This window comes from Danio rerio, chromosome 18 (assembly GCF_052040795.2).
Source record: "Danio rerio strain M-AB ecotype USA chromosome 18, GRCz13ab, whole genome shotgun sequence".
Lineage (NCBI taxonomy): Eukaryota > Metazoa > Chordata > Actinopteri > Cypriniformes > Danionidae > Danio > Danio rerio.
The window spans coordinates 7,702,476-7,713,982 of NC_141038.1; the positions used below are offsets into that span (position 1 = coordinate 7,702,476).

Here is an 11,507-nt window from a genome sequence, read left to right on the forward strand (position 1 = left end):
CAAACAGCACACAGATGATGATCAGTTTGTGTTTGTTTGGGATTATTAAAACTGCAATCATTGTTGTGTTCTTATACTCACCTTTCGGCTGATCATGCTTTTCTCAAAGTATTTCTGAACCTTCAACCAACAGAGAAAACCACATTAACATGCAACCAAATTACCATGAATCATAATTATGTACATTTTAATGCCATAGATAGATAGATAGATAGATAGATAGATAGATAGATAGATAGATAGATAGATAGATAGATAGATAGATAGATAGATAGATAGATAGATAGATAGATAGATAGATAGATAGATAGATAGATAGATAGATAGATAGATAGATAGATAGATAGATAGATAGAAGGATGGATGGATGAATGGATGGATAGATAGATGGAACGACAGACAGACAGACAGACAGACAGACAGACAGACAGACAGACAGACAGACAGACAGACAGACAGATAGATAGATAGATAGATAGATAGATAGATAGATACTATTGTAAATACTATTGCACTTGGTGTAGTACCTTAAATAGGTTTATGTTATCAACTTGAGCCTTAAACAGGAAGTCGTTGATGGTCAGCAGCTCACTTCCTGTTGTGTAATACATTTCAGAACATTTTTAGAAATGGTTCACAAAGGAGGAAAAGTTTCCTGAACTATGTGTGCAGGTTGTGTTTGTTTACCTGTTTGGCAGGACTGAGTGTTTGGATTCTGACCCACTTTACCTTGAACAGGAACGAGCACAATAAATCAGACAGATCAATCAAGATAAAATACTAGAAGAAACCAATGTATCGCTCAGCTGACCTCCGAGTGTCCGCACCAGACCTTCCAGCACAAAGAGGATCTGCTTGATGTACATTAGGTTTTTGGCCTTCAGTCGACTTCTATAATCATTCAAAAACATTGAGATTTATATTAAATCACATTATTGCTAACCAGGGTAATTATAGTCAACTTAAGCTAAAATTTTATTTAAAAATTTATATAAGGTTAACTAAAATATACACTTACTGGTCACTTTATTAGGTACACCCATCCAACTGCTCAATTATGCAAATTTCTAATCAGCCAATCACATGGCAGCAACTCAATGCATGTAGACATGGTCAAGACGATCTGCTGCAGTCCAAACCGAGCATCAGAATGGGCAAGAAAGGGGATTTAAGTGACTTTGGTTTTACTAACCACCAAATTAGCATGGTTAATGGTGCCAGACGGGCTGTATTTCAGAAACTACCGATCCACTGGGAGTTTTACGCACAACCATCTCTAGGGTTTACAGAGAATGGTCTGAAAAAGAGAAAATATCCAGTGATCGACAGTTCTGTGTGCACAAATGCCTTTTTGATGCCAGAGATCAGAGGAGAATGGCCGGACTGGTTCAGGCTGATAGAAAGGCAACAGTAACTCAAATAACTACTCGTTACAAGCGAGGTCTGCAGAAGAGCATCTCTGAATGCACAACACGTCCAACCTTGAGGCAGATGCGCTACAGCAGCAGAAGATCACACCGGGTGACACTCCTGTCAGCTAAGAACAGGAAACTGAGGCAACAATTCACACAGACTCACCAAAATTAGACAATAGAAGATTGAAGAAACATTGCCTGCTCTGATGAGTCTCGATTTCTGCTGCGACATTCAGATGGTATGGTCCGAATGTAGCATCAACAACATGTAAGCATGGATCCATCTAGGATTGTATTAAACGTTAAGGCTAGTTGTGGTGGTGTAATGTCATGGGGGATATTTTCAATACTACCTGAGTATTGTTGCTGACCATGTCCATCCCTTTATGACCACAGTGTACCCATCTTCTGATGGCTACTTCCAGAATAAAGCGCCGTATCATAAAGCGTGAATCATCTCAGATTGGTTTCTTGAACATGACACTGAGTTCACTGTACTCAAATGGCCTCCACAGTCACCAGATCTCAATCCAATAGAGCATCTTTGGGATGTGGTGGAACCAAAGATTCGCATCATGGATGTGCAGCCGACAAATCTGTAGCAACTGCATGATGCTATCATCTCAATATAGACCAAAATCTCTGAGAAATATTTCCAGTTTCTTGTTGAATCTTTTCCACAAATGATTAAGGCAGTTCTGAAAGAAAAAGTGGGCCCAACCTGGTACTAGTAAGGTATACCTAATAAAGTAGCCAGTGAGTGAATATACACTGTGGAAACTAAAGATTATATTAACTACTTAATATAATATTAAGGTGTGGACTCCATTTCATCACTGTTTTAGCAGTTTTTCTCTATAAATATCATAATTATCTATAAATATGATATAATAACATAATCAATATAATTATCTATGAATATCATTACTGTTCAGGTAAGAAGCGAGACTATTATATTACATAATAAATAGATATAAATAATTATATTAAAATGACAAATCTAATGGTGGCCAAAGACTTTTCCGCCAACTTATTCCAGCATATGTTTTACGCAGCGGAACCCCTTCCAACCACAACCCAACACTGGGAAACACCCATACACTCTTGCATTTACACACACACACACACACACACACACACACACACACACACACACACACACACACACACACACACACACACACACACACACACACACACACAACAGATAATTTAATTTAATCAATTCATCGATAGCATATGTCTTTTGACTGTGGGGAAAACCGGAGCACCCGGAAGAAACCCACACCAACAGAACATGCAAACTCCTCATAGAAATGCCAACCGTCATAAAATATATACTGCATAAAATAACTAAGACATTTTTCAGACATGTTTATATATTTATATCATCATCATAATAATAATATAACTTAATATTTGGTTATAATTTAATATACTAAAATAACATTTCTGAAATAACAATTATGTAGATATTAGAAAACAAAGTACACAACAATACAAGAGTATTTAAAAAAATCTAAATATAAAATTTTATCCAAAATATTAAAAATAAAAGTTCAATATTAGTTTGTATGGACTTTTTAAGTGTCCTTTTTTCCTTTTTTGTCAGCAAAATTGTATGATAATAATAATAGAGCTCCTTGCATATTTCTGAAGGATCATGTGAAGAGCCAAATTTAATGTCAAATATTACAGATTATATTGTATGTTTGAGCAAATAAATTCCACTTTGATGAGCAGGATACTATTCAAAATTGTTTTATAACCTCAAAATCCTTCATTTTCTTTGACATTGATTTACACTAAATGAATAATTGGATTAGTACGAAATGTATGTGATGTGCTGTGACTTCACCTGTAGCGCTCACAGTACTGAGAGAGCTGTGAATGAGCCCTGCAAAGCTGAAACACAACAAATGGCCATTACTACACTAGACTCAGCGCACTAGATCTGCTGTGCGTGTCTTTGTGTATGTGTCTGATTGTAAATGTGTGTTTGTATGTGTAGTGTGTGTGTTTTTTTGTATGTGTATGTCTGTGTGGTTCGTATTTGTATGTGTTTGTACAGTATGTGTATCTGTGGTGTGTGTGTATGTGTGTTTATATGTGTGTGTGTCTTTTTACGTGTGTTTGTATGTGTATGTGTGGTATGTATGTTTAAGTGTGATGTATATGTGTGTGTTTGTATGAGTATCTGTGGTGTGTTTGTGTTTGTGTGTGTGAGAGTGTGTATCTGTCATGTGTGTGTTTATATGTGTGTGACTGTATGTGTCATTATATGCGTTTGTATGTGTATATGTGATGTGTGTGTGTGTGTGTTTGTAAGTGTATGTGAGGTGTATGTTTAAGTGTGATTGTATATGTGTATATTTATATATGTGTGTGTGTGTGTGTGTGTGTGTGTGTGTGTGTGTGTGTGTGTGTGTGTGTATGTGTATGAGTGGTGTGTGTGTGTTTGTTTGTTTGTTTGTATCTTTGTGTATGTGTCTTTAAATGTGTGCTTGTATGTGTATGTGTGGTGTGTGTGTTTGTAAGTGTATGTGTGGTGTGTGTATGTTTAAGTGTGATTGTATGTGTGTGTGTTTGTGTGTGTGTGTGTGTGTGTGTGTGTGTTTGTGTGTGTGTGTGTCTGAGTGGTGTGTTTGTTTGTATCTTTGTGTATGTGTCTTTAAATGTGTGCTTGTATGTGTATGTATGTGTGGTGAGTGTATGTTTAAGTGTAATTGTATATGTGTGTGTGTTTGTATGTGTAGTTTATGTATATGTGTATGTTTATATGTGATTGTACTCAGTGTGTGTTTGTGTGGTGTGTTTATGTGTTTTTTTTATGCGTGATTGTATTTGGGTGTGTGCGCGTTTGTACTATATGTATGAATATATGTGCATGTACCTGTCCTCCACTGATTTCTGCACTGTGTATGGCTGAGATTGTGTCCATCAGATTATGAGCTTCATCTATAATCACGATCTGATCCTTCAGTTTGATGCCAGATGCTTTGCGGGTGGAAGCATGAAGCAGCGACTGATACGGCAACACCACCACCTGAAAAACACACAGAAAGACGGGCCTGTTAACACCTGCTAACAGATGCATTTCTGTCAACACAACAGGTAATCAATGCTAAATACTCATGTAAAGGAGGTCTGAAATGTTTTGAGCTCGTCCCCTTTTGTCCACTTCCTCAGCAGCTAGCTCTCTGCAACTGTCATATGGTCGCACACTGAAGCTAAGCAGGGCTGTGCCTGGTCAGTATCTGGATGGGAGACCACATGGGAAAGCTAGGTTGCTGTCGGAAGTGGTGTTAGTGAAGTCTGACATTATGAATGCTGTGTAGGCATTCATTCATTTTCCTTCGGACAGTGACAGTGCTAATTACCGAGCCACTGTGCCACCCAGACACAGATCCAGAGACATTGGAGAAACAATAGACATGCGTGTGCTGTAATAAGAACAGGTTTGTGTGTACCTGAGCAGCAGGAATGGACATGCGTGTGCTGTAATAAGGACAGGTGTGTGTTTCGCGGCCGTGTTGTATGAGCTGCTCCACGTCTCGAACCTTCACCAGCACCTCGTCCTTCATCGCCATTAGATTCTCAAACCTAGAGAAGACACACGTCGCTTTGGCCAAACCACGGCTGCGCTTGGACTCGGAGTCTGACGCCTTTTGTCTTTTCTCTGCAGACAGAGGTCACAAGTGATGCTTTCTCTCTGAACGAATGGCAGATTTGAACAGGCAACAGCTCTACATTTGAATTGGCAGAGATTGTGTGGATGTTTCTGACCGTGTTTGTTTTTCTGCATTTCCAAACAGCGCTCATTCATCATTTGGACATTTCCCAGCCGGACGACCTCTGGATTGATACACAGGTTCTGAAAAATGACAAGGAATTATTATTATAAATCAAAAATATTGTGAAACTTCAGCTTAGCATTGTGGCAACAACTTAGGCACAATCCCAATTCTGTTTTTCACCCCTAATCCTTCCCCTTGAAACCGAGGAAGAGCTTTAAATTTTACCACTAAGAAATGAGACAGCACTACAACACCAGCACATGTCATCATCAGTGCTGTCAATCGATAAAAAAAAAATTAACTAATTAATCGCACCTTTTTTAAAAAATTAATCGCGATTAATCTCATTTAAAATACTGAAACTTGTAATTTTGCCTATTTAAATGTAAAATTAATGTAAACGCAAGACAAAAACTATTTAAATTCTAAATATAATTGTTATTAGAATTTTTGTTTAACTTGTAACACAGATTTCTTCATGTAAACAACATACCCACAATAAACCATCAAGATTTTGCTTGACAGCCATATTTATTACAGAAATTAAAACATGCAAATTACAGCATGTTAATGACATTGAATTTCAAAACAATCAATGCCAATACAGAAAACATTGATTTCCATGTTGGATTCTAAGTGGACTGCAAAAATATTTCACAGTATTTCACAAGGATTCTGACACAACAATGCGAAGCATAGGCTTTCGTTGCATTTAATGAGGAAACACGCTAAACTTGGAGGGCTCATGCTGAAAGGCAGAGTAATGCCCTGTCTTTGACAGCTCGCGACTTCACCAGAGACTTTCTGAGTACATTCACATAAGACACCAATACTCCAATTTTAATATGATTAAGATTATACTCTATTAAAAGTCTACCGTGTAGCCTAAGCAGTGATTTTATTACCTTAAAGGAACACCGAGTCACGAAATGCGGAGGATTTTCTTTCTGTTCGCCATGCGGTATCAACTTACAACAGTCAAAAGTTAAAAATGAAACACCCAAAATTGCATGAAACTCTGGATAACTTGTGATGCAACTAATTGTTTTATACTGAAACTTGCCTTCAAAAAGTGCTTCCTTGGTCCTATCTACATTTCTTGCATGTTAAACACACCTCCACCAAAACAGGAAGTAAAAAAACCTGAACTGCGTTAATTGCGTAAATTTTTTTAACGCGTTAATTATTTTAAATTAATCGCATGCGTTAACGCACTAATTTTGACAGCGCTAGTCATCATATGTCATCGCGATCTCTTGCTTCACATGAGATTGACGATAATGACTGCTGTAGTTATTCCAGTTGCTTTATTTTTTGGTAATTATCCTCAGGAAATCTCCATAGGCTATGATATCTTGTTATCATAATAACATGACAGTGTAAAAAAATAACAAATATATGTGTTTTGTTGTAAATTTTTTGTATTTCTACTTTTCTTGATCATTTCAAAATAATTTTTTACATTTTCAAGATTTTTAAATTAAAAACATTAGCATAAAAGTATTTTCAGCATTTATAATAAGAGTAATTTCTATGATTATTATGGAAATGATCATTATAATGATTTATGAAAGATCAGGAGGCACTTTAAACAGCAGTGTTATTTTTATTTAATCATAATAATGTCTCACAAAATCATATTCATATGTGCATGTTTACCTGTCTGGAGCCCAGGTTAACCAAGCGAACCGCATCTCCATATGGACTCTTCTGGACTTCGTGCACAAACTGAGCCAGCTGAGAGTGAGTGCGGCTACAGTAATATATCTTAAGATTAAAAATAAATAAATAAATGTTAAACATGCACAAAAAACTGTGCCAATGCAGAGTGAAAGGTTTAAACATGCACCTTAGTGACATGCTCCTCCTCCAGATCATCGTCATCATCATTATCATCATCACAGAGTCTGCAGAGGAAACTGAATGAGAACTGAAGACTGGGAAAACACTCATTCAGTCATTCATTAACACAAGAGGAATACCTGCTCTTGGGCGTGGCTTCATCATCACTCTCATATTCTGCTACAATAAGCCCCTCCTCCTCTGGGCTGTGAGTCTCTGGCTCCGACCCCTCTCTGCTGAGCTGCAGTAATTTCACCGCCTCGTCATCTTCATCAGCCTATTAACAATACAAAACATAACTTCATTCATTCATTTTCATCCATTTTTCCGGGGCCGGGTCATGAGGGAAGAGAACCCCAGTCTTCTCCCCAGACACTTTAGCTCCTCCGGGGGGATCCTGAGGCGTTCCTAGGCTAGCCGAGAGACATTGTCCCTCCAGCTTGTTCTGGGTCTTACCCAAAGCCTCCTCCCAATTGGACATGCCTGGAACACCTTCCTAGGTAGGTGCCCAGGAGGCATCCGAAACAGATGCCAGAGCCACCTCAGCTGACTTCTCTCGATGTGGAGGAGCAGCAGCTCCGAGCTCCTCCCGGGTAACAGAGCTGAGAGCTCATCACCCAAATATAAGGATGCGCCCTGTGAAGGAAACTCATTTTGGCTGCTTGTATCCGAGATCTTGTCCTTTTGGTTATGACTCAAAGCTCATGACCATAGGTGAGAGCAGGAATGTAGACTGACCGGCAAATCAAGAGCTTTGCCTTTTGGCTCAGCTCTTTGTTTACCACAACGGACCGATACGGCTACCGCATTACTGCTGCACCAATCCGCCTGTCAATCTCAAGTTCCATCCTTCCCTCACTCGTGAACCCAACATAACTTTAACGAATACTTATTACCACCACAGAACAAAAACAGGATCATATATGACTTTTCTTGCAGAGCTTTATTCTCATAATTACTTTTTCTTATAGAGCAAAAGGTCAAAGTGTGAAATGCACACTCAGAATGCAGGAGAAAAAATCTGAAATTGTTGAACTGGACTTACTTTTCTCTTCATGGCATATCTGAGCTGAGCATTGTGTCGGATCATTTCCAGTCTCTCCTCTCGTTTCTTCCGCTTCAATTCTTCATCCTGAATGAAATGGACAAAAATGTTGCTGTTTTTTCATACCTGATCATAATCTTGCAATAGCTCCTTTCTTTAAAATGTAAATAGCAGCAGGAAGGGCATCCGCAGCGTAAAAATGTGCTGGATAAGTTGGCGGTTCATTCCGCTGTGGCGATCCCAGATTAATAAAATGACTAAGCCGACAAGAAACTGAATGAATGAATGTATGAATGAATTTGATTTTAACATTATGTTGGATTTTCTTTTATTATTTTATTTGTGTGATGTAGTATGAAACTAGGCTTGTTTACTGCAATATATTTTAATGATTTTTTATATTTAAAGTTTTTCATTGAATCAGACATGAATGCCATCATGTCATGCCATTCAAGCATAAATGTGGATATTAAAAACACATAAGTAAATGTTAAGCTATGATTAAGAAATGCTGTAGACGTAATTAATGTTAAGGCTGCACGATTCTGGCTAAAATGTGAATCGATTTATTTATTTTTTTGCTTAAAATCAAGATCACGATTCTTTCTCACGATTCTTTAGATGTAAAATAAAGGTTAATATGAGTACGCTATTGTTATTGTTAATTCTCAAACATTTCTGCACCTTGGAAGGTTCTATCTGCGTTCTGAATGATTTTAAGATATTGAGCTTTAAAGTTTTAGCAATCCATATAATAAACAGTATGTGTGCAACATTTGTTTTTTAAAAGAAAGTTTTGAAATGTAAACAAAAAGTTGTCATTTTATAAGAATATGTCAATAACTCAATTTTGACAAAAATGTAAAGTGTTAATTGTAAAGTGACGATATGGTAAAACAACACTAATAATATTAGGCCTATGTGTAGCTCTACTGTTGCTTAAAATGCTCAATTTTGTACAGTCATTATGGTGGACTTGAACACACTTTCAATATGTCCTGTTTGTTAATTCACAGTAAAATGATGACATCAGAATAACTATTCATAATTATAAAATTAATTTACTATGTTTGGGACATGAGCTTGTCATTTGTCACTGACAGCATTATTAGACCATTTGTTTTCACTGGTAAAATCAGACATTTGTCATTATCAGATTTCTTCTTGCATTATATTCAACATTAACCTTTATTTTCATGCACAACACAATGTGTTAGCTATGAAAGAAAAAACATATCAAATGTCCACACATAAAAACTGATTGCATTGTGACAACCCATTTGCTAATGCACACTGAGCAAGCTAATATGCAATACACACAAGAAGTTAAATGCATGAGAAGGCATGTGGACATAACACAATATCTAAATCAAGTAGTTTAGCATGTCAAAGTCAAATTTAAGCAAAATATATTTTCCCGACAAGAAAAGTGTGGCTAGTAAAAATGGTGAGTGGCTAGTAAAGTTGGAAATCTACTAATCTACTAGCCACAGTGGCTGGTGATCAAAAAAAGTTAATGTCAAGCCCTGTATGTATATATATATATATATATATATATATATATATATATATATATATATATATATATCTTCATGCCTAATATAATATCTAATATCAAATTTTAATAAATTGCTAAAATATTGGTTGTGTTCACCATAATTTTACAATAAATTCACTTTGATGTGTGATATGACTACAAGTGGTCATAAACAAAAATGTTCTCAATTTAAATAAATAGCGGCTTGGACCCAGAAACAGTATTCCATACGTCAAGACATAACAAGTGGATAGCAGTACTTTGACTGCTTGTGAGCTTGGTTTGATAGTTCTGATACCTTTAACTTGTTCACCATGTCCCTCTCTGCTTTCTTCTGCACAAACTCAGACACCCAGTCTGGCTCTGGTGGTCCGCTATTGCTGTTCTTCTCCTTCACAACATCACTGTCCTTCTGTCCTTCCAGAAGTCTAGCAGCCTCCTGTTTCCTCTGCTCCTCATAGTCTCTCAGCCACGTCAAAGCTCCACAGATGAGGCTCAGAGACTTTCCCTGCAGAATCAAACACAATATAGATCAAACATCCACTGCCATCTTAGGAGAGACGCTGCAGGTGAAACACTGTTTTTTCATCCAATGACCAGATTTAGATGTAAAAAAAAAAACATCCAAAATACACTTTTATGTGTTTCCTTTGTTGCATTTAATGTTTTTTAGTTATGTCTATACATTTTTATTTTTTTAATTATACATTTTTTGATTTTTTTTCTAATGCATTGAGCATCATGGGAGCCACTAAGCCTATTTTAGGGGGGCTGTAGCTACTCTGCACCCCAACATTTTTTGCGATTAGCTCATAAACTGTACACTAAATTATCGCCTCAGTCCACTTTAAATCTTGATCTTAATTCGGCTTTTTCTACGATTCAGCCGATTATATTTTCAAGGTCAGGAAAAAAGCATATGATGCAAATATGAATATCCTAAAATCGCCCCTGCTGAGCATACATCTCCACTTCATCAGCACTTACATAGTCACAACACATTGTACAGTTTTATTCTGTATGCCTATATAATTTGCTTAACTTGATTATATACTCATTGTGTTACCAAGATTCCTTTTGTATCTTTCCCAAAATTGACTGAAATAAAAAAACGTGAACTTTAAACCCGACTTAATCGAATATTCAGATGTTTGTGCTATAAATGTATGCAAATTAGCGCACATTTAATGAAATATGAAGATACTGACGAGTCGAAAACGTGTAATACAAATAATGTTCAACAATCTAGGTATAGTGATAACTATTATTCAATTTTTAACTCTGTTTACCTGTAGTGCCTTAGCTGAGGGTAAACTGAAACCATAACCTCATGTGGAGACTCACCGTGCCTGTGGGACTCTCGAATATACCGACTTTACGCTGATCCAGGGCGGTGTAAAGCGCCTCCATAAAGCTCTCCTGGATGGGATACGGCTGGAAAGGGAAAGGAAACCGGCCATTTTTGCTCTCCATTTTATATATGTGGCATTAGATTAGATTCCTAAATAACGTTAAAGGCCGAATAACACGAAAATCAACACTGCATATGAGCGCTTTTCACGCTGACAATAAACTCCTCGTAGTATCATCGAAATATGACTTCAGTTATGATAAAAATCTACCGTATAATCCTAATGAAATCGCAAATAGCAAACAGAATTAACAGGTAACTACACAACAAACCATAACACGTTCTGACAGTGTAAACTTCCTCGAACAAACGCGCCAGTCTTCTGCCTCAGCCAATGAAAACGAGGGAAAACTTCTTAGAGGATAGGGACCATCATTAAAGTTCACTCTTTTGTGAAAAACGAAACCGGATGATTTTTTTTAATGATTCATGTTGATTTTTCAATAATTTTTAAAACAAC

The 11,507-nt window shown here is 36.9% G+C and overlaps 1 protein-coding gene and 1 long non-coding RNA gene across 5 annotated transcripts in view; one reads left to right on the forward strand and one right to left on the reverse strand.

Annotated features, from left to right (window-relative positions):
• LOC147832729 (uncharacterized) overlaps positions 1-6,624 on the forward strand; it is a 10,418-nt gene extending 3,794 nt beyond the window's left edge. The window contains exons 2-3 of the long non-coding RNA XR_015514645.1: positions 4,399-4,529; positions 4,608-6,624. This is a non-coding gene — a long non-coding RNA (uncharacterized LOC147832729). The remainder of the gene's footprint in view (positions 1-4,398; positions 4,530-4,607) is intronic.
• ddx11 (DEAD/H (Asp-Glu-Ala-Asp/His) box helicase 11) overlaps positions 1-11,360 on the reverse strand; it is a 26,326-nt gene extending 14,966 nt beyond the window's left edge. The window contains exons 1-15 of one of the 4 annotated variants that reach the window (XM_087291910.1): positions 11,320-11,360; positions 10,981-11,070; positions 9,935-10,144; positions 8,100-8,186; positions 7,195-7,331; positions 7,062-7,119; positions 6,872-6,979; positions 5,202-5,289; positions 4,886-5,094; positions 4,309-4,461; positions 3,274-3,320; positions 812-891; positions 688-729; positions 528-595; positions 82-120 (exon numbers count right to left, since the gene is read on the reverse strand). In XM_087291910.1, coding sequence (XP_087148036.1) covers positions 82-120; positions 528-595; positions 688-729; positions 812-891; positions 3,274-3,320; positions 4,309-4,461; positions 4,886-5,094; positions 5,202-5,289; positions 6,872-6,979; positions 7,062-7,119; positions 7,195-7,331; positions 8,100-8,186; positions 9,935-10,144; positions 10,981-11,070; positions 11,320-11,322 — 1,419 coding nt within the window. In that variant the 5' untranslated portion in view covers positions 11,323-11,360. Of the gene's footprint in view, positions 1-81; positions 121-527; positions 596-687; positions 730-811; positions 1,700-1,768; positions 2,114-3,273; positions 3,321-4,308; positions 4,462-4,885; positions 5,095-5,201; positions 5,290-6,871; positions 6,980-7,061; positions 7,120-7,194; positions 7,332-8,099; positions 8,187-9,934; positions 10,145-10,980 lie in introns of those variants that run through there. The other 3 variants (NM_001007319.1, XM_087291911.1, XM_087291912.1) reach the window with 3 other exon arrangements.
• Positions 11,361-11,507: the final 147 nt, after the last annotated feature.